Source organism: Phocoena phocoena, chromosome 4 (assembly GCF_963924675.1).
Source record: "Phocoena phocoena chromosome 4, mPhoPho1.1, whole genome shotgun sequence".
NCBI lineage: Eukaryota > Metazoa > Chordata > Mammalia > Artiodactyla > Phocoenidae > Phocoena > Phocoena phocoena.
Window position 1 is genome coordinate 63681977 of NC_089222.1, and position 22786 is coordinate 63704762.

Below are 22786 nucleotides of genomic sequence, written 5' to 3' on the forward strand. Positions count from 1 at the left end.
AATAGTTTATAAACACAGAGAGCCTTAAAATGACTTGATGTGATAGCTGTGAAATAACTTTATGTGACTTAATGACAGATATCACAGTCTTGAGTAGATTCAAATGGCTTGTAAGTACTGATCAGGAAACAGTGATCTCTCTGCCCAAGGGAGATGAAAACCGAGTAATGGCCATTAGCTTTTCCAGTGAGAGGTTACTGTGAAATATCGCCATGGAGGCAGTTTCTATTTAAAAATCAGGGATTTCTTTTTTATTATTTGTTACAACACAACTTGGAGCCATTCAGAGAGAACTCATTATATAAATGTAATAAATAAGTAGATTTGGGTTTATCTAGTCATCTGAAAGCCATCAGCACTGAATTAATCCACAGAATGGCAGAGCACACATTTCTCAGCAGTAACTGGTGAGAGCCTTTTAATAATTATTTTGAGAATCTTGATGTATGCACTTATCAATACCCTGCACATTAAAGTTAACCACTTAAGTTTGGGGTGTTCTGATGTTTATTTGATCAGTTTTATGCCTTTATAGTATATTCCAATTCAGTTGTGGTTGAAAATGAAACAAGTGCTATTTTCCACTCATCTCCTCTGTCTCTTTCACTTTATGAACAATTTTTTGTTGGCTTATTTTTTATTTTGGTCTTTCATAGACCCTGCTGGAAACGACGACTAGCCTTCTAAACCAAGATCTCCATTGGTCATTGTGTAACCTGAGAGCTTCAGTCACCAGAGGACTGAATCCCAAGCAGGATTACTGCTCTATTTGTTTGCAGCAGTACAAGAGACGCCAAGAAATGGCTGATGAAATTATTGTCTTTAGGTAAGAAAGGGAAGGAAATGTGACACATATGGTGTATGTGCGTGTATGGTATTGCCAGGCAGAAATACATGTGGACACACAGCCCCAGTCAATCGTTCTGCCAGTGAACAAAACAAGGCAAAGTTCCTGCCCTTATAGACCTTACATTCTGCATGGGAGTCAGGAGGAAAGGGTGTTAGGGTGGTCAGGTGGTAAATAAATACAGAGTAATAAGAGCTATGGAGAGAAATAAAACACAGGGTAAGGGGATGGAAAGAAGCAGCATTCAGGGTGAGAGTACTATTTTAAGACACTATAATGAGGAAAAACATGTCTAAGGAGGTGACATTTGAGCAGAATGAGAGAGGTAGGAGTGAAGGTTCAGAATATATTTTAAGGGAAGTGTTAACTTGGTGATGTATTAGATGTGAACTGAGAGGGAAAAACATCTTCGGCCTGAGCTACTGGATGAATGTGGTACCATCCTCTAAGATGAGAAGGAACAGGCGTGAGGAGCTGGGGAAATCAAGAGTCTTGTCTTGGAGATGTTAGGTTTGAGATGCCCTTTAAACATTCAAGTAGGAATGTCAGGTAGACAGTTATTCTAGTCAGAGACATGTCCTGGAAATATAAATTTAGAAATCATCAGCATGTAAATGATATTTAAAGCCACAGTACAAAGAGAAAGGAAGTTTAGTGCAAAAATGGAAAGTTTGATCTCAGGAGGAGACAGCTCATCCAGAATATATGGATAGAGGCAATATAAGATGGACTCTGGAGCCAGACTTTAAATCTTGAGTTCAAATCCTGACTCTGCCACTACTAGCTATGAGACTTTGACAAGTTATTTCATCTCTTTACATCTTAGTTTCTTCATCTGTAAATTGGGATACCTACTTGATAGGGTTTCATGAAGATTAAATGAGATAATTTACATAAGATACTTGTAACCATGCTGACATATAGTAAGCACTATATAAGTGTTGGCTTCTGTTATTACAGATACAGGAAGATAGGTAGATTTGGTGGTTGGAAGAGGAAGTAGTTTTCATCACACAAACAGCCCATTCATTCAACAAGTATTTATTGAGCACCTACTATATGCCTGGTACTGTTCAAGGGGGTGGGGTACCACATGAACAAAACAAAGGTTCTGCTTTTACGGAGTTTACACTCTAGTGAAAGAGGCAAACAGACAAGTAAAATGCCGGATGGTGACTAACACAGAAAAAAATAAAACATGTTAAGTGAGATATATAGCCTTTGTGGGGGAAGATATTTTATGAAGAGTGGTCAGAGAAAGCAACACTGTTAAGGTGATTATGGACAGACAATTTAAAAATTAATTAATAAAAAGGTAATAATTACCATGAATAAAATAAAACATGGTATAGAGGAGAGAGAACGTTGGGAGCTACTAATTTATAAAGAGTTATTAAGGAAGGTTAAGTAACATTTGAGTAGAGACCTAAAGGAAGTGACCATGCAATATCAGGGGGAGAGTGCCCCAGACAGAGGATCATCAAGTGCAGAAACCATGATGCAGGTGCTAGGCATACTTGATGGGTAGTGAAGGGAGCAGGCTAGTGTTGCCTGAGCAGAGTGAAGGAAAAATATAAGAGATGACTTCAGCGGCTAAATCATGTAGGAACTGGGTCATTATAAAGGTTAAACTTTTGCCCTGAGATGAAAAGCCATTGGATGTTTTTGAGGATAGCGTTGACATGATCTGACCTCTGTCCTAAGGATCACTTTGACTGCCGTGGTGAGAATAGACTGTAGAAAGCCAAGGGTGAAAATAGAATGACCAGTTAAACTATTGCAGTAATCCAAGTGAGAGATGGCCCAAGATGATTGTAATGAAGTAAGCAGTGGTGGGATTCTGGATATATTCTGAAGGTATAGCTGATAAGATCTGTTTATAGTTTGTATATGAGGTGTGAAAGAAAGAATAGTTTTTGTCTTGAGAAACTAGAAGAGTGTAGTTGCCATTATTTAGATGTGGAAGGTTGGATGAGAGTGTGCGGTGGGGGTGGAGTGGGGTGGAAATCAAGAATTTGGGGCATGTTAAATTTAAGATGCCTATTAAACATCCATAGTAGAGGTCTTGAGACAGGTAGATGAGGTTGAGGAGAGAAGTCTGGGCTGAAGGTAAAAATGTGGCAGTCACCAACATGGAGGTGGTATTTTAAAGCTGTGGAACTGGAAGTAATCACTAAAGGAGCAAGGATGGCTATAGAAAGAAGAGTATAGAAGAGAAAGACTACAGAAGAGAAAGGATGGATGGATGGATGGATATATATATATATATATATATATATATATATATATATATGTGGGGGGAAAATAGAGAAAAGGAAGATTATAAAGACTATCGAAGAGAAAAGGATTGATGTCTGAGGTGGTCCAAGATTTCAGGTTGGAGAAATGAGGAGGAATCAGTGAAGATGACTTAGAATTACACTCAACCCTCATTTCTGGAAGGCTTATTTGGTAATTTCGTGTATTCAGTAGGGAATTTCTTCATAGGAATAATGTTAGAATTTCCTGTAACACTGACATTTTTTAAATGCTTATTAATCAAATCACGACTCTTGAATTTGATGAGGCAGACCACTCATGTTATTATCAAATTACTTATATAATTATGATTTTCCCCAATTGACTTTTTTTTCAAACTGTCTAAAAATGTTTCACAGTTTGAGAAATTAACGGAAGTTCAACTCATCCCCTGGTGGTTTGTAATCAGAGAACTGTGATGCTGTTCATGCTCATGACTTAAGTGCGCAAATACGTGAGTCTGGATTTTAAAAAAGAGAGGACAGCAACAAGTAAACCCCCTTCCTTGTTTCTTAACCTATACCCCATCAGTGCATTTCCGCTTACTGGAAATATTTATCACTTTTAAATACACTCTAACACAACTTAGGTTTATGATTTTATGATAATGAAAAGTGTCAATTGGTTGCCTTCATTTTGCAGCTGTGGCCATTTGTATCACTCATTCTGTCTGCAAAGCAAGGAGTGCACCATAGAAATTGAGGGGCAAACAAGATGGACGTGCTACAAATGCAGCTCAATTAACAAAGTAGGAAAGTTGAGTGAAAATTCATCTGAAGTTAAAAAGGGAAGAATAACCCCATCACAGGTAAGACTTGTTTTCATGGCAAGATGCAGATGGTCTTTTCTTAACAATGTCTTTTAGGCCTGGCCTCATTTTTTTTCAGGTCCTTTAGGCCTCAGCACATTTACTTAATTTGCTGTTTCCTGGTCCTTCCTCTATGCCACCCTATCCTGTAGTTGACCTTAACATCACATAGTGAAATTTGGACCTGTTGCTTTTTTCTCTTTGTTTTATCAGCTTTCAGTGTTAAGTCAAAATCAGACCCAGGGAAAAAAAACCCTGACCTTGCTTCTCCTAGGTAACAGTTGACAGAATTTCTACACTCCAGTGATAGGCATTAGTTTATATATTCATCCGATAGATAATGGAACTGTGTTCCAGGCACTGTGCTAAGTGCTGGGGATACAATTATAGACAGGACATTTGTCTTTTAGAGTTTATGACCAATGAAATTATAAACAGATTTTCAGAAAGTGTTCTTAAGTTCTTTCTGACTCTGAATAGTTGGTGTCTTTTCCATCATCAGTTCTGACACCAATTCTGTCAGTTCTTTGGATACCAACTGGATGTCCAATAATGCAATTAAATTCTGACACTAACCACCAGGAATTAGCGTCAGACTCCACAGGTTTAAAGATTCATTCCCGTAAGACTGTCCTCACTTCAGACACCAGTTACAAATGGGGTGCCCAGATTACATGCTCTTCTATCTGACTTAGGGGTCCCTATGACCCACTCCCCCAGGTTTGATAATTCACCAGAACAACTCATAGAACTTAGGAACATACTTTACATTTACCCATTTATTATAAAGGATACAACTCAGGAATAGCCATATGAAGGAAGTGCATAGGGCAAGGCATGGGGGGAAGAGGGTGCCCGAAGCTTCAGTGCCCTCTCTTGGCATACCATCTTCCCAGTATATCAGTGTGCTCACCAATTCAGAAGTTCCTTGAACCTCAACATTTAGGGTTTTTTATTGGAAGTTCCATTACATAGCCATGATTGATTAAATCACTGGCTGTTAGTGATTAGACTCAATATCTAGCCCCTCTTTCCTCCCCATACATGGGATTGGGGGAAGGACAGGGAGGGGAGAACTGAAAGTTCTAACCCTCTAGTCATGGCTTGATCTTTCTGGTGACCAGCTGCCGTCCTGAAACTATCTAGGGGTCCCCAGGTACCAGTCATCTCATTAGCATTCAAAAGGCACTGTTTTCACTCAGGAGAGTCCAAGAGCTTTAGGAACTACAAGATAGGAACCAGGGACAAAGACCAAATAATATTTTTTATTATACCACAAGTACTTACAGATGAGCTGTGCCATAAGAGCAGATAATGAGTAGACCTAATCTAGACATGAGAGGTCATGGAAGACTTCCTCAAAATGCCATGTTAGCTGTCTCTGAAGGAAAAAAAGAAGATAAAGTTTAAGCACAGGGGTAGGCAGGAGGAGGAGTATTCCAGTCAGGGAACAATATATAGAACAAACAAAGCATCTCTGCTGGAACTAGGCATTGAGTATGATTGGATCTACAGGGTGAAAGAATGGTATTAAATGAAATTAGTAGGTAAACAGGGAGCATATTAATTATTTTTATGTTTGTGGTAAAGAAACAGGAAGACATTGAAGGGCTTTAAAGAAGGAATGATATGATATGATCAAAATAGTATTTTTTTTTCAGAATAGTACTTTTAAAAGAACTGCAGTGCAAAAAATGAATTGAAAGGGAAACAAGAATGGATGTACGGAGACCAAGAATATTGAAATAATTTTGAGGAAAGGAATGGTAACTTGTACTAGGATGGTGGAAGTCGGGATGGAGAAAAGAGTACATATTTGAGATGTGTCTGAGATGAGTACAAAAATCAAAATAATTAATATGGTCCCTGCCTACCTCACTAACTTCATCTCATATCACTGTCTTTCACCTTCTAGATTCAATTATGCTCAAGTTCTAGTCTGTACTCTTTTCTGCTTTACAGCAGAGATCCTATATTTGAGAGGTAGAATTATCAGGACTCGGTGATAAATGAATTGGTTGGTGGGGGAGACAAGACAGGGAGGAGTCAAAGATAACACCCAGATTTCTCGTTTAAACTCAAATGGATGGTGGTACCATTTACTGAGATGGAAAAAATGAACAAAGAACATATTTGGGAATAAGACAAAGAATTCATTGTTGGAGTTAGAGCTGTCTGCAGGACATACAGGTAAAGATGTTCAATATGTTTCTGGATTGAAAATTTTATTAGTCATCCAGAATGCTTCCTTGCTTGCCTTTAGGAAAGGAAAAACAGGTCCTGTGATTTCTAGAATCTTTCCAAGCTGAATTCAAATGCAGATGGGGGAATCTTATTTATGCAGATACTTAAGGCTTTACATCTTGGGGCACTTAAGTGTTTTTTTCTGTTTCAGTTACATCCTATTGATAAATAACTTGTGATTACATGTGTATTATTGCCTGGATATTACCAATTAGATGTTTTTCTTTCTTCCTAGATAGTCCTCAGAGGCTAAAATAGACTTTTTTCCTTTTTTTAAAAAACACAATTTTATATGCAATTATGTATTTTAATACATAATTTATAAACAGTAAAATTCACTTTCTGCAAGTTTTGGCAACCACCTTTACAATCAAGACATAGAGCAGTATCATCACCTCCCTCTAAAGTCCCCCATAGCTCTTTGTAGTCAGCCTTTTCCTCCACCCTCCAATCCCTGGCAACCACTGATCCATTTGGAGTTAATTTTTAATAGCATGTGAGATAAGGATTGAGGTTCTTTCTTTTGCATATGGCTATCCATTGAATTGCCTTTGTACCTTAGTCAAAAATCAATTGACCATGTATATGCGGCTCTACTTCTAGACTTTCTATTCTGTTCCATTGATCTATGTATCTATCCTTGCTCCAATACTGTGTCTTTATAGTAAATCTGGATATCAGGTAGTGAGTCCTCAAAGTTTGTTCTTCTTTCTAACATTTGGCTATTCTACTTGCTTTTCCATATAAAGTTAAAAATCAGCCTGTCAATTTCTACAAAAAAAAATCATTCTTGGATTTTATTGGGATTGTGTTGAATATCTAGATCATCTGGGGAGAGTTGACATCTTAGTGATATTGAGTCCAATCCATTAACATGGTATAGCTCCCACTTTATTTAAATCTTCTTTGATTCATTTCATCAGTGTTTTATAGTTTTTGGCATATAAATCTTGTGGTAGTTTTGTAAGATTAATTTCTAAGTATTTGATGACTTTTGATGCTATTATATATTTTACTGTTTTATATTTCTTTTCTTTTTAATTTGGCTGCGTCAGGTCTTAGTTGTGGCACATGGGATCACCATTGCAGCATGCAAGATCTTTTGTTGCGGCATGTGGGCCCTTTGTTGTGGCACACGGGCTCCAGAGTGTGCAGGCTCAGTAGTTGTGGCGCTCAGACTCTCTAGTTGTGGTGCATGGGCTCTAGAGCACATGGGCTCAATAGTTGCGGTGCACGAGCTTAGTTGCCCCACGGCATGTGGAATCTTAGTTCCTTGACCAGGGATCGAACCCACGTCCCCTGTATTGGAAGGCAGATTCTTAACCATTGGACCATGAGGGAAGTCCCTGTTTTATATTTCAGTTTCTAATTGTTCATTCCTAGAATATAAAAATACAATTTATTTTTGCATGTTGATCTTTTATCTAGTGACCAGTGCACCTTACTAAGCTTACTTATTAGTACCAGTACTTTTTTGTAGATTCTTTGGTATTTTATACATAGACAATCATATCAAATGCAAATAATGACTGTTTTATTTCTTCCTTTCCAATTTTATACCTTTTATTTCTTTTTCTCACCTTGTTGCATTGGCCTCCAGTACAGCGTTGAATAGGAATGGTAAGAATAGACATCCTTGTCTTGTTACTGATCGTAGGGAGAAAGTATTCAGTTTTTCATTATTAAGTATAATGTTAACTGTAGGCTTTTTGTGTGTAATCTTTATATCATGTTTAGGAAGTTTCCTTTTATTCCATATTTTGTTGAGGATTTTTTCCATGAAAGGGTGTTGAATTTTGAAGACATTTATACTACGTTAGTTGCCGTGTTCCCACGTCCCCACACCTCACACAAGAAAGACAGTAATCTGTTTCATTGACTTCCTGCCTGCCTGCTCTCAGAGCATCGAGAAAAGGGAAATTATTTTGAAATTGGATCTATATGTCAAAGACAACTTTATTTCTGAAGCTATCCCATTCTGCAGGGCAGGAGAGGCGAGTCAACCTTTTCATTCTTTAGGAAAACCCAAGTGAGATTACTGATCAGATCTTCTTGAAAATCTCTCTTTGATGCTTCCTAATTAATGAAGCAAAATAGAATGAGAACTATCTTGGATTCCTTAAATTTTCCTCTAGCTGTCTGTCTCCTTTGTTTTTCTAGCTAAGATATTGTAAAAAGATCTAGTGGGTTGGTAATGCAAGGAAAGAGAAAATGAAATTTATCAAATACATGCTTTAGATGTGTTTATGCTAATCTTCACAACAAGTTTAGCTGAAGGAACTGTATGTAGCTAAGAGAGGGAGGGCCAGAATTTGAATTCAAGTTTTTAGAACCGTCATCACCCTCAGTTTTCCTGCCTCCAATCTGTTCTATTTTTAGCATTCTGGCTTTATTGAAACCTGACAAAGCTGATTTTTAAAATATATCTATACTATGTTGGCTGTGCTAACTTAAGATTTCTTACCATTGTATGAGCCATTCACATTTTTAATTGTAAGAGAATTTAAAATGAAAATACTAATTCTGTATATGATGGTTTTTATCAAACTTAATTTCATGAAAGTTCTACTTTGCTCTTTTAATTTCCTTTGAAAATCTATCACCCTTGGTTATTAAGTTCCTAACCAGTGCATGGAGAGAAGCGGAGGTTTGTGTCCCAGTGACTTCAAAATGAAGCTGAGGTTGCCTGTCAGCTTCCACCTGTTGCTTTCTACCCTCAGTAGATACTGAATACATTTGAAGCTTTTCACTGCCCTTGTAATGTGATCCTTCTGTCAAATAGCTTTTTATTTCATCCTTTTCCAGGACTTGAGATGATTGACTTTTACTTCTTCAATTACTGACTCTGACTCAACAGGATGCAACAGTTACCCTCAAAACTGTGGTTTGGTGGGTACAGTCTTGCTTCTTGCCTCTCTTAATCTCATTTCTGTTTTTCACAACTGGTGAAAAACAAAAATGTGACACATCAATTGCCTCCCAACAGGTCTGCACAGACATGATTGGAGTTATTCCCCCAGAAAGCCTGCTTTCCTTTGGAATAAGCATTTTATTCTTTGAAAGCAAATGAAAAGAAATAACTCAAATTTCTTTCTTTCTTTCCTTATCTCCATTCCCCCTCCACCTCAGGTTTACAGTAGCTCAATCTGAAATATAGGTCCGAAGAGTAGACCTTGATAGTCTGATTTTCTGTTTTGCTTTTGGTATATATTACTCACAGATAAAATACATTTGAGAAACTAATTTCAACTGAAGTTCTCATCATGCTATTATATTTTCTCAACAAATGTTATTCCAATAGAATAGAATAGAATAGGAGTAATTTTATCTTAGATTATTCTTTTATTAAATTTATAGTAGCAAATAACTATCTTAATTGGCACTGATTAACATTAGAAAAAATTAACTTGCTATTCATTTAAAAAATAATAATTCTTGGTCAACAGCAACTTGATGTAAATTCAAAGAAGTATAATTGACAATTTACTAGATTTTAGTTTTAACATTAGTATATTATTAACAGAGTTTAGGGTTCTTGAGAGATAGTAATAAGCTAACACATAACACATTATGTGACAGAAACATTCCAGTTGTTATTCCTTTTAAAACTTCAAAAACCAAGAGCATTTGGAGACTCATTAGAAAGTCTTATTATGTATTGCTTGATATCTTTTCAGAATTGGATAGATCATCACTTATCAGTAAAAAGCCAGGTACATTAGTCCAGTATCAGAGTTTTTTGTTTTTTCAGTAAGAGGTAAATATCTGAAGAAGAAGGGGATTGGAAGTAAACATATAGCTGCCTACTCATCCTTTAATAATCACAAAAGGAGAGAATTAAAAGAAATAACCTGATGTTTTCCCTGGTACTTGGAGTTGGTTTTATTTCTTGGTTTTTAGAATTGTCTAAGAAAATGTTTTGTCTTTTGGGATAAATTTACAAATAAAGTCAGATGGAAGTATTTACAGCTTTGAAGAAATTATTCAGTAAATGACATTTATGCTCACTGGTCATAATTTTCTGTTAACCATTAAGCATTGCTTATTGATTTTGGATTCCCACTATAAACTGGAGATTTGTTTTACATGCCATTTAATGAAATAGAAACACTGGTATTAATGCCCTGTTTTCATTTGTCCATTTTTAAAGAGTATTAGTTCCCTGTTATAAATATGTTAGATTCAAATTAAATGCTAAAAAATGAGATTTGCATTTTTGGTGATAGCAGCATTTCTCAAAAGAGTATCTTCTAAATTAAACTTACAAATTAAATGAAGATTAATATGTCTCGGAAGTGCAGAGAGGTGATAAATAATCCTAATATAAATGAATCTGAGGAGATTATTGCCCATTTTCCAATAATCTTGTTGTTATACCCTAGTATTAAGTGATTCATTACTTCAGCCAATATATAATATATGCCTACTTTGGACCAAACACTATTCTTGGTACCAAGTATACACTGGTGAACAACAACAAAAAAATAGTTCCTAACATCATGTAGCTTACCATCTAGTAAGAGAACTAGACAGTAATTAGGTAAACAAACTATCAAACATATAATTTCAAATTGTGATAGGTTTGTGAGTGCTATGAGGGGAAAGAATAGAATGTTATAGGAAGAATAACAGAAGGGAAACCTACTTTTTATTGGGTGGTCAGGGAATATCTATCTGCAGAGATGAAAATAAGACGCTACCAGACCTGGGAAGAACATTCCAAGCAAAAGAGAACAGTAAGTACAGAGGAACTGAAGAGGAAAATGATTTGTTCAAGGAACTGAAAAAAGATCAATCTGGAACATAGTGACTAAAGAGGAACATAGCAAGGGATAAGGTTTAAGAGATAGGCAGGGCCAGATCCTTATTAGAATGTAAGACTCTGGTGAAGAGTTTAGTTTATATTCTTAAAGTAAGAATAAAAAGGATTTAAAACAAGGGAATTCATACCATCAATTGATTGTGACTGTGGAAAATGGATAGACAGCCACACCTCTATTACTGTCCAAGTCTTCACCTCTTTGCCGGACCAGCGTAACAATCAGATTCTTAAGATTCTATAAATATGGTCACTTCCCTTTGATCTAGAAAACGCTTGTGTCCAAGGGACCGAAGGAAGACAATAGTACCGAGAAAGTGTTTCCAGTCTCTGCGTAGAACTAAAGCTTTGCTGGAAATATGGGCGAAGGGCATAAAAAAGTTTTGTTGTCCAATAAAATATGAAAAAATGTTGAACTTCACCAGTGATCAAAGAAATACCGGTTAAAATAGCAATATGATGCCATTTTAAAAAACTTATTAAACTGGCAAAGTTTTGAAAATAGATATTAAACTGGCATACATTAAAAATACTAATGCAGGGACTTCCCTGGTGGCACAGTGGTTAAGAATCTGCCTGCCAATGCAGGGAACACAGGTTCCAGCCCTGGTCTGGGAAGATCCCACATGCTGCGGAGCAACTAAGCCATTGTGCCACAACTACTGAGCCTATATGGTCAACTAATCTATCACAAAGGAGGCAAGGATATACAATGGAGAAAAGACAGTCTCTTCAATACGTGGTGGTGGGAAAACTGGACAGCTACATGTAAAAGAATGAAATTAGAGCACTCCCTAACACCATATACAAAAATAAACTCAAAATGGATTAAAGACCTAAATGTAAGACCAGACACTATAAAACTCTTAGAAGAAAACATAGGAAGAACACTCTGACATAAATCACAGCAAGATCTTTTTTGACCCACCTTCTAGAGAAATGGAAATAAAAACAAAAATAAACAAATGGGACCTAATGAAACTTAAAAGCTTTTGCACAGCAAAGGAAGCTATAGACAAGACTAAAAGACAACCCTCAGAATGGGAGAAAATATTTGCAAACAAATCAATGGGCAAAGGATTAATCTCCAAAATATATAAACAGCTCATGCAGCTCAATATTAAAAAAAATAATAACTCAGTCCAAAAATGGGCAGAAGACCTAAATAGACATTTCTCCAAAGAAGACATACAGATGGCCAAGAGGCACATGAAAAGCTGCTCAACATCACTAATTATTAGACAAATTCAAATCAAAAGTACAATGAGGTATCACCTCACACTGGTTAGAATGGGCATCATCAGAGAATCTACAAACAACAAATGCTGGAGGACATCCCCGGTGGCGCAGTGGTTAAGAATACACCTGCCAATGCAGGGGACACGGGTTCGACCCCTGGTCTGGGAAGATCCACATACCGCGGAGTGACTAAGCCCGAGCGTCGCAGCTCCTGAGCCTACGCGCCTAGAGCCCGTGCTCCGCAACAAGAGCAGCCACCTCAACAAGAAGCCCATGCACCGCAATGAAGAGTAGCCCCCACTCGCCACAAGTAGAGAAAGCCTGCGCACAGCAACGAAGACCCAATGCAGCCAAAAATAAATAAAATAAAACAAATGCTGGAGAGGGTGTGGAGAAAAGGGAACCCTCTTGCACTGTTGGCGGGAATGTAAATTGATACAGCCCGTGTGGAGAACAGTATGGAGGTTCCTTAAAAAACTAAGAATAGAATTACCATATGAGCCAGCAATCCCACTACTGGGCATATACCCAGAGAAAACCATAATTCAAAAAGACACATGCACCCCAATGTTCATTGCAGCACTATTTACAATAGCCAGGTCATGGAAGCAACCTACATGCCCATCGACAGATGAATGGATAAAGAAGATGTGGTACATATATACAATGGAATATTAGCCATAAAAAAGAACAAAGTTGGGTCATTTGTAGAGACGTGGATGGACCTAGAGACTGTCACATAGAGTGAAGTAAGTCAGAAGGAGAAGAACAAATATCGTATATTAACGTATATATGTGGAATCTAGAGAAATGGTACAGGTGAACCGGTTCGCAAGGCAGAAATAGAGACACAGATGTAGAAAACAAATGTATGGACACCAATGGGGGAAATCGGGTGTGGGTCGTGGTGGGATGAATTGGGAGAGTGGGATTGACATATATACACTAATATGTATAAAATAGATAACTAATAAGAACCTGCTGTATAAAAAATAAATTTAAAGAAAAAAAGAAAGGTATACCTACAGGGACTTCCATTTCACTAAGAGTCTTTTGGGGGAGAAATGGACAAAATATATAAAAGAATGGTTCTCAAGACATTGGACCTCAAGCCGTGAAGGAGAATAACCCTTGAGAGACAAGAAACAAATGATGTACTAAAGTACTGCTGGAGGAAAGTTTCCAAGCCACTGTACAGGGAGGGAGAGCCAAGACAGAGCTCATCGGTATCTCTGATTTTGGACAGAGCAGGAAGTCCAGGGAAAACAAGGGCTGGAGTTCACAGGAGAGAGCCACACAGAGAGAGGGCTTCAGAGATCTGCAGAAGGCAACCTTGAGTTGAATACTGACCCACTCATGTTTGTGAGTAAATGACTCAAGGCCAGAAAAAGGAGCACCCAAAAGTATTAGAGGTAGCAGTGCCCCCAATTCATATATAGCCAGGAATACTGCAAGCTGGAAAATGTCATAATTCACAGGGCAGCACTGAGAGTACTACTAAGTAAGAGGGTTTGACCTCAATATTGGGAGAAGAGTTAACCCTAGACTAGCTGCTGTTTTGATCCCACGCAACAAAACTTAAAAGCAAAATCTAAAGAGATCAAATTATTTCTATGTATTTTAACAACATCCCAGAACAAAGTTCAAGATTATGTTAAGGATTACAGGAACATCTAACCAAACAAAGTAGAATTCACAGTGCCTGGCATTTGATCAAATACTACAAGGCATGCAAGAAAGCAGGAAAATACACGTCATAAAAAGGAGAAAAAAATCGATTACATGACATTTTGGAACAGGCAAGTTATGGAGACAGTAAAAAGATCATTGGTTGCCAGGGGTGGTCGGGGGGAAGGATGAAGAAACAGAACAGAGGATTTTTTAGTGTGGTGAAAATATTCTGTATGATACTATTGATATAATGATGGATATAAGTCATTATGCCTTTGTCCAAATCCATAGAATGTGCAATGCCGAGAGTGAACCCTAATGTAAACTATGGACTTTGGGTGATAATGATGTGTCAATGTAATGTGTCATCAGTTATAACAAATGCACCACTCTGGTGGGAGATGCTGATAATAGGGGAAGCTCTACATCTGTGAAGCATACCACAGGTGTAGTATCTCTGTACCTTCCTCTAAATTTTGCTATGAACCTAAAACTGCTCTTAAAAAAAAAAATCCCCCACCTTCCCTTTGTGCTCTACAACCAAAAGAAAGAAACTCCTACTAGGGAATGTATCTACTATGTACATACGACTGTGCTATAGATTGGAATATTAGCTGAAGTTAATGGCAGAGAATGACAGTGTAAACTAATACGAGCATTAGATAAATCTTATTAATTAAGTAATGAGTATTCTCATGAAGAAAGAACATAGGATGTCACAGGGCTTGGGCTCTAGAACTGACCTCTGTCTTATTACATGAGCTCGAGAAAATAATTAACTCTCCCCTCTCTCCCTCTATCCCTTCCTTCTTTCCACCAGGATGAAAACATAAATCTTTTTTAGTGTCTCATTGAGGCATGGTGAAAACAGTATGTAGGTCTGTGCAGACCTACTAGAGAATGGACTTGAGGACACGGGGAGGGGGAAGGGTAAGCTGGGACAAGGTGAGAGAGTGGCATGGACATATACACACTACCAAATGTAAAGTAGATAGCTAGTGGGAAGCAGCCGCATAGCACAGGGAGATCAGCTCGGTGCTTTGTGACCGCCTAGAGGGGTGGGATAGGTATGGTGCGAGGGAGGGAGACGCAGGAGGGAGGAGATATGGGGATATATGTATATGTATAGCTGATTCACTTTGTTACAAAGCAGAAACTAACACACCATTGTAAAGCAAATATACTCCAATAAAGATATTTAAATAAATAAATAAAAATTTAAAAGCAGCCATTAAAAAAAATCACTTGGACTAAATCCCAGATTTTCCACACTAGCACACAATGCCATTCATTTAATTTTTTTTCAGTTTCTGTTTTTGTGTCTTCTACTCACAAGTTATAAGAAAGGATATATTAAAATTAACTTATGAATTAAAAAAACCAATCCATTGAAACAGACCCAGAAATGGCACATATGATAGGATTAGTAGATAAGAACATTAAAACAGTTATTATAATTATATTGCATATGTTCAGGAAGCTAGAGGAAGGATTGAACATAAGAGCCAACCAAACATCTAGAGATTAAACCTACAGTGTATGAGATGAAGAACACAGTAGATGGGATTAACAGCATAAGGACATTGCAGAAGAAAGGATTAGTGAACTTGACTGTGTAGCAATAGAAACTATCCCAAATCAAACACACACTGAAAAGAAATGAATGACTATGAACTACAGAACAACTTCAGCTAGCAAGATATACATGTAATTGGAGTTCTGCAAGAAGTCAGGGAAGGGATAGGACAGAAAAAGTATTTGAAGAAACTTAATACAGAGTTCCAATTCCAATAAGGGCAGGGCAGCCTGTATTGGACAACCCTTCTGCCAGTAACAATTATATAGACAAAGTATTGTTTAGAGAGCAACCAGAAGCAGGCAGAAACCTTAGAGAACACAAACCTTGAAATAAGGGAAGCAAACTAGAGGAGCTCTACATTTAATGAGGTTTTTTTCCCTTTATCACACATTTCAGTTTGTTTTGGAGAACTGGGGGAAAAGAGCTTATAGTAGTATTCTTATTGGATGAAGAAACAGAGTTCAAGACTACCAAAGCAGTTGTAAATTGAGAGCCCATCTCAGAAGGAAGGGAGCCAGGGAGGCGGGAGCCCTAAATTCTTTTTACAGGTTTCTAAGTTGCACATACACAAACAGTGCTTCAAGAAACCATGCAGAAAGTAGCATCAGGAGGACTAAAGCACTGAGCAGAGATATCAGCAAGTGAATAGTGCTGAATTTGAGTGCAAGCCCTGCCAAATTTGAGGGATTGATAAACATCTCAGGTTTTGTATTGAAACTGCAAAAGGACCATGCCTTATGACTAAACGCCACCCTAAGACTAAGGGCAAAAGTAAAATAAATCCTTTCTAACAAAGCCAAAGGCCAAACTATTATAGGATCAGTAGGAAGAAGAAAAATATAACCTAAAATCAAGAGAAAAACATCAATAGAAGCAGATCTATGGATGACCTAGATATTGGAATTGGGAGTCAAGGACTTTAAAATAGAAATTATAAATAAGTTAAAGGATTTAGAGGAAAAAGATCAGCAGAATGATTGGATACATAGGGAAATCTCAGCAGATAAATGGAAACTATAAAATAAAATAAAACCAAATGTAAATTCTAGAGTTAAAAAGATGAAAATTTCATTAGATATCAACAGCATTTTTAACACTGAGACAAATGTTATCTGTAAATTTGGAGAGAGTTCAATATAAATAATCCTAATAGAAGCACAGAGACTAAAAGGGTTGAAAATAAGTGAAGAGAGCTCTCAGTAACCTGTGAAATGATATCAAGAAGTCCTAACGTATGTATCACTGGTGAGGAGAGAGAGAGAAGTGGAGGGGGGGACTGAAAATTTCCCACATTTGGTGAAAAACATTAACCCGTATGTCCAAAAACTCAGCAAACTGCTAGTGGCATAAGTACAAAGAAAACCACATTCAGACACATCTTGGTCAAACTGCCAAAACCAAAGATAAAGAGGAAATCTTAAAAGCAGCCAAAGAAAAGACAATAATAAGAATGATGAGTGATTTCTCGTAAAAAGGGGGTGGGGAGGAGAGGCCAAGTGACAATAAATGGCATCTTTAAACTACTAAAGAACGGTAATACAGTGCTTATATTGTATGTTACATAACATTCCCAGTGGGGTCTAGGGCAGCATCCCATAATCAAATGCTTATGTGGGATAAATAAAGACTATAAATAGCCTCACTCCAGGTCAGGTTTTGATGTCAGATAACTTTTGGTGCCAAAAGTTTTTAAAAAGTACTTTTGATTTCAGAGCTTTTTGGATTTTAGAATTATAATAAAAGGATTTGTGGATCTATTTTACTTGTCAGGAGGAGAACTGGCAATATATATTTATAAATGTCTACACTCTTAGAAGTGGGACTTAGAAGAATCTGTGCAATGAAAGTAACATGTGAAGAGTGTATACCGAGTGTTACACAAGGATGTTTATGACAGCATTTTTTAAATAATTAAAAAAATTGAAAACAACCTAAATGTCCCAATACTTTCCTAATACTTGGTTAAATTAGTTATGTTATATGTATGCAATGAATGGACTGCTTTATAGCCATGAAAAAGCATGTTGTCAGAGAACATTGATATGGTGAAATAAACTCTCAATATGTTACATGAAAAGATCACAAAGCTGTGTGATTCCAAATGTTAATAGTAGTTATTCCTGTGTGGTTGGATTGTCATTTTTATTTGCTTTATTTTGCTCTTTTGTATTTCTTTTTTTTTTTTAACATCTTTATTGGAGTATAATTGCTTTACAATGGTGTGTTAGTTTCTGCTTTATAACAAAGTGAATCAGTTAAACATATACATATGTTCCCATATCTCTTCTTCATTCATGAACAGTATTCCTTTGGTAATCAGAAAAATCAAGGCTTGTTTTTTAAAAAGCAAGGTGATAAGGAAGGTATTCCTATTGCTATCAAACTTCAGATCAGATTGCTTCTCTAAGTTAGGAATCATTTTATTAACAAAGATCACAAAAGTTTAGCATTATTAAGGCCTTGGCTTAATATATCATCCATATCCCCAGATCTAGTGTTCTGCACACCTGGATTTAAAGTGTCTTTTAAGCTGCATTGCCTGAGGCATTTCCAGAAGGAATCCTTTTAAACAAAAAATAAGACCATTCGTAAGTGATGCTGAACCATTTCTGTTGCCACTTCAAACACTCTCTGACTTAATCTCCAGAGAACAGCTTTCTCAGATAAATTGTCCAGCACCACATCTAGTTTTTGGCTTGTTTTAAAAAGTCTGTAGATCTTTTTATGAGTTCATTTTTTTTAAGCTTAAATATCTACTTTGCTTTGAAATCTATTTTCTCCCTTTTCAAAAAGAGCATACCAGGAGTTAAAATTGGATCACATTCAGCAAACTACATCATACATCTGGAGTAAATTCCAGAGTATTAATGTCATTGTATGTGAAAGGAAAGACTTTCAAGTCTAATTTTTGCAGACCTGCTAAATCTTACAGGACAGTCTGTACAGCCAGCAGTTTTGATCCCAGAGCTGAGGTATGTTTTCTAAAGTTATTCTGAAAGTCAGAGGGGAAAGGCATAAAAGACTGCAACATGGTCCTGTTTGAATAGATTGATGCCACAGTGATAGGAAATGTCTTTATCATTATATACTGTAGGCTGTTAGAATTAAACTGTTAGAACTGGAACAGGCTTGAGAACTTGAGTCCAGTTGCTCTCCCAGTACTCATATCTCTTCTACATCATTGTAGATAGATAGTATCTAGTATCTATTGAACTACATGTAATAATTATTTTTCCTTATAAGTTAATAAGTAGATATTCTGATTTCATATCTTAGTCTCTGTGTACTTAATATTTGCTAGAATTCACTGCTGAAACCATGTGAACTTGGAGTTTTCTTTGTGGGAAAGTTTGATTAAAAATTCAATTTCTTTAATAAATGCAGGGCTATTCATATTTTCTTTTTGATCTTGGGTCCATTTTTATAAGTAGTTTTTAAGGAAGTATGCTTTTCATTTATCTAATTTATTGGCATAAAATTATTAATAGGCTCCTACTGCCTTTTTTTCTTTCTTTTTTTCAACATCTTTATTGGAGTATAATTGCTTTACAATGGTGTGTTAGTTTCTGCTGTAAAACAAAGTGAATCAGCTATACATATACATATATCCCCATATACCCTCCCTCTTGCATCTCCCTCCCACCCTCGCTATCCCACCCCTCTAGGTGGTCACAAAGCACCGAACTGATCTCCTTGTGCTATGCGGCTGCTTCCTACTAGCTATCTGTTTTACATTTGGCAGTGTATATATGTCAATGCCACTCCCCTCACTCCGTCCCAGCTTACCCTTCCCCCCTCCCCATGTCCTCAAGTCCATTATCTACGTCTGCGTCTTTATTCCTTTCCTGCCCCTAGGTTCTTCGAAACTATTTTTTTTCTTAGATTCCATATATATGTGTTAGCATATGGTATTTATTTTTCTCTTTCTGACTTACCACACTCCGCATGACAGACTCTAGGTCCATCCACCTCACTACAAGTAACTTAATTTTGTTTCTTTTTATGGCTCAGTAATAATCCATTGTATATATGTGCCACATCTTCGTAATCCATTCATCTGTCAATGGACATTTAAGTTGGTTCCATGTCCTGGCTATTGTAAATAGTGCTGCAATGAACACTGGGGTGCATGTCTCTTTTATTAAATTATTATTATTATTATTTAACATCTTTATTGGAGTATAATTGATTTACAGTGGTGTGTTAGTTTCTGCTTTATAACAAAGTGAATCAGCTATATATATACATATATCCCCATATCCCCTCCCTCTTGCGTCTCCCTCCCACCCTCCCTATCCCACCTCTCTAGGTGGTCACAAAGCACTGAGCTGATCTCCCTGTGCTATGCAGCTGCTTCCCACTAGCTATCTGTTTACATTTGGTAGTATATACATGACCATGCCACTCTCTCACTTCATCCCAGCTTACCCTTCCCCTCCCCTTGTCCTCAAGTCCATTCTCCAGTAGGTCACATCTTTATTCCCTTCCTGCCCCTAGGTTCTCATGACCATTTTTTTTTCTTAGATTCCATATATATGTGTTAGCATACGGTATTTGTTTTTCTCTTTCTGACTTACTTCACTCTGTATGACAGACTCTAGGTCCATCCACCTCACTACAAATAACTCAATTTCGTTTCTCTTTATGGCTGAGTAATATTCCATTGTATATATGTGCCACATCTTCTTTATCCATTCATCTCTCGATGGACACTTAGGTTGCTTCCATGTCCTGGCTATTGTAAATAGAGTTGCAATGAACATAGTGGTACAAGACTCTTTTTGAATTATGGTTTTCTCAGGGTATATGCCCAGTAGTGGGATTGCTGGGTCGTATGGTAGTTCTATTTTTAGTTTTTTAAGGAACCTCCATACTGTTCTCCATAGTGGCTGTATCAATTTCCATTCTCACCAACAGTGCAAGAGGGTTGCCTTTTCTCCACACCCTCTCCAGCATTTATTGTCTGTGCCTTTTTTGATGATGGCCATTTGGACTAGTGTGAGATGATATCTCATTGTAGTTTTGATTTGCATTTCTCTAATGATTTTGAGCATTCTTTCATGTGTTTGTTGGCAATCTGTATATCTTCTTTGGAGAAATCTGTGTTTAGGTCTTCAGCCCATTTTTGGATTGGGATGTTTGTTTTCTTGATATAGAGGTGCATGAGCTGCCTGTAAATTTTGGAGATTCATCCTTTGTCAGTTGCTTCATTTGAAAATATTTTTTCCCATTCTGAGGGTTGTCTTTTTGTCTTATTTACGCTTTTCTTTGCTGTGCAAAAGCTTTTAAGTTTCATTAGGTTCCATATGTTTATTTTTGTTTTTATTTCCATGTCTCTAGGAGGTGGGTCCAAAAGGATCCTGCTGTGATTTATGTCATAGAGTGTTCTGCCTGTGTTTTCCTCTAAGAGTTTCATAGTGTCTGGCCTTATATTTAGGTCTTTGATCCATTTTGAGTTTATTTTTGTGTATGGTGTTAGGGAGTGTTCCAATTTCATATTTTTACATGTACCTGTCCAGTTTTCCCAGTACCACTTATTGAAGAGGCTGTCTTTTCTCCATTGTATATTCTTGCCTCCTTTATCAAAGATAAGGTGACCATATGTGCGTGGGTTTATCTCTGGGCTTTCTATCCTGTTCCATTGATCTATCTTTCTGTTTTTGTGCCAGTACCATACTGTCTTGATTACTGTAGCTTCGTAGTATAGTCTGAAGTCAGGGAACCTGATTGCTCCAGCTCTGTTTTTCTTTCTCAAGATCAATTTGGCTATTTAGGGTCCTTTGTGTTTTCATACAAATTGTGAAATTTTTTGCTCTAGTCCTGTGAAAAATGCCAGTGATAGTTTGATAGGGATTGCATTGAATCTGTAGATTGCTTTGGATAATAGAGTCATTTTCACAATGTTGATTCTTCCAATCCAAGAACATGGTATATCTCTCCATCTATTTGTATCATCTTTAATTTTTTTCATCAGTGTCATAGTTTTCTGCATACAGGTGTTTTGTCTCCTTAGGTAGGTTCATTCCTGGGTATTTTATTCTTTTTGTTGTGGTGGTAAATGGGAATGTTTCCTTAATTGCACATTCATATTTTTCATCATTAGTGTATAGGAATGCAAGAGATTTCTGTGCATTAATTTTTCTACTTTACCAAATTCATTGATTAGCTCTAGTAGTTTTCTGGTGGCATCTTTAGGATTCTCTATGTATAGTATCATGTCATCTGCAGACAGTGACAGCTTTACTTCTTTTCTGATTTGGATTCCTATTATTTCTGTTTCTCTCTGATTGCTGTGGCTAAAACTTCCAAAACAATGTTGAATAATAATGGTAAGAGTGGGCAGCCAAGTCTTGTTCCTGATCTTCGTGGAAATGCTTTCAGTTTTTCACCATTGAGGACGATGTTGGCTGTGGGTTTGTCGTATATGGCCTTTATTATGTTGAGGAAAGTTCCCTCTATGCCTACTTACTGGAGGGTTTTTATTATAAATGGGTGTTGAATTTTGTCAAAAGCTTTTTCTGCGTCTCTTGAGATGATCATATGGTAATTATTCAATGTTAATATGGTGTATCACATTGATTGATTTGCGTATAATGAAGAATTCTTGGAATAAACCCCACTTGATCATGGTGTATGATCCTTTTAATGTGCTGTTGGATTCTGTTTGCTAGTATTTGTTGAAGGGTTTTGCATCTGTGTTCATCAGTGATATTGGTCTGTAGTTTTCTTTCTTTGTGACATCTTTGGTTTTGGTATCAGGGTGATGGTGGCCTCATAGAATGAGTTTGGGAGTGTTCCTCCCTCTGCTATATTTTGGAAGAGTTTGAGAAGGATAGGTGTTAGCTCATCTCTAAATGTTTTATAGAATTCGCCTGTGAAACCATCTGGTCCTGAGCTTTTGTTTGTTGGAAGATTTTTAATCACAGTTTCAATTTCAGTACTTGTGATTGGTCTGTTTATATTTTCTGTTTCTTCCTGGTTCAGTCTCAGAAGGTTGTGCTTTTCTAAGAATTTGTCCATATCTTCCAGGTTGTCCATTTTATTGGCATGTAGTTGCTTGTAGTAATCTTTCATGATCCTTTGTATTTCTGCAGTGTCAGTTGTTACTTCTCCTTTTTCTTTTTTTTTTCTTTTTTTTTTTTTTCTGCAGTCCGCAGGCCTCTCACTGTTGCGGCCTCTCCCGCTGCGGAGCACAGGCTCCGGACGCGCAGGCTCAGCGGCCATGGCTCACGGGCCCAGCCGCTCAGCTGCATGTGGGATCTTCCTGGAACGGGGCACGAA

At 37.1% G+C, this 22786-nt stretch overlaps 1 protein-coding gene across 3 annotated transcripts in view; it reads left to right on the forward strand.

The window, feature by feature from the left end:
• The window catches only part of VPS8 (VPS8 subunit of CORVET complex), a 300917-nt gene that overhangs the window by 214715 nt on the left and 63416 nt on the right, over positions 1 to 22786 (forward strand). For all 3 annotated transcript variants that reach the window (XM_065876043.1, XM_065876044.1, XM_065876045.1), the window contains 2 exons: positions 657 to 826; positions 3788 to 3953. In XM_065876043.1, the coding sequence (XP_065732115.1) occupies positions 657 to 826; positions 3788 to 3953 (336 nt within the window). The remainder of the gene's footprint in view (positions 1 to 656; positions 827 to 3787; positions 3954 to 22786) is intronic.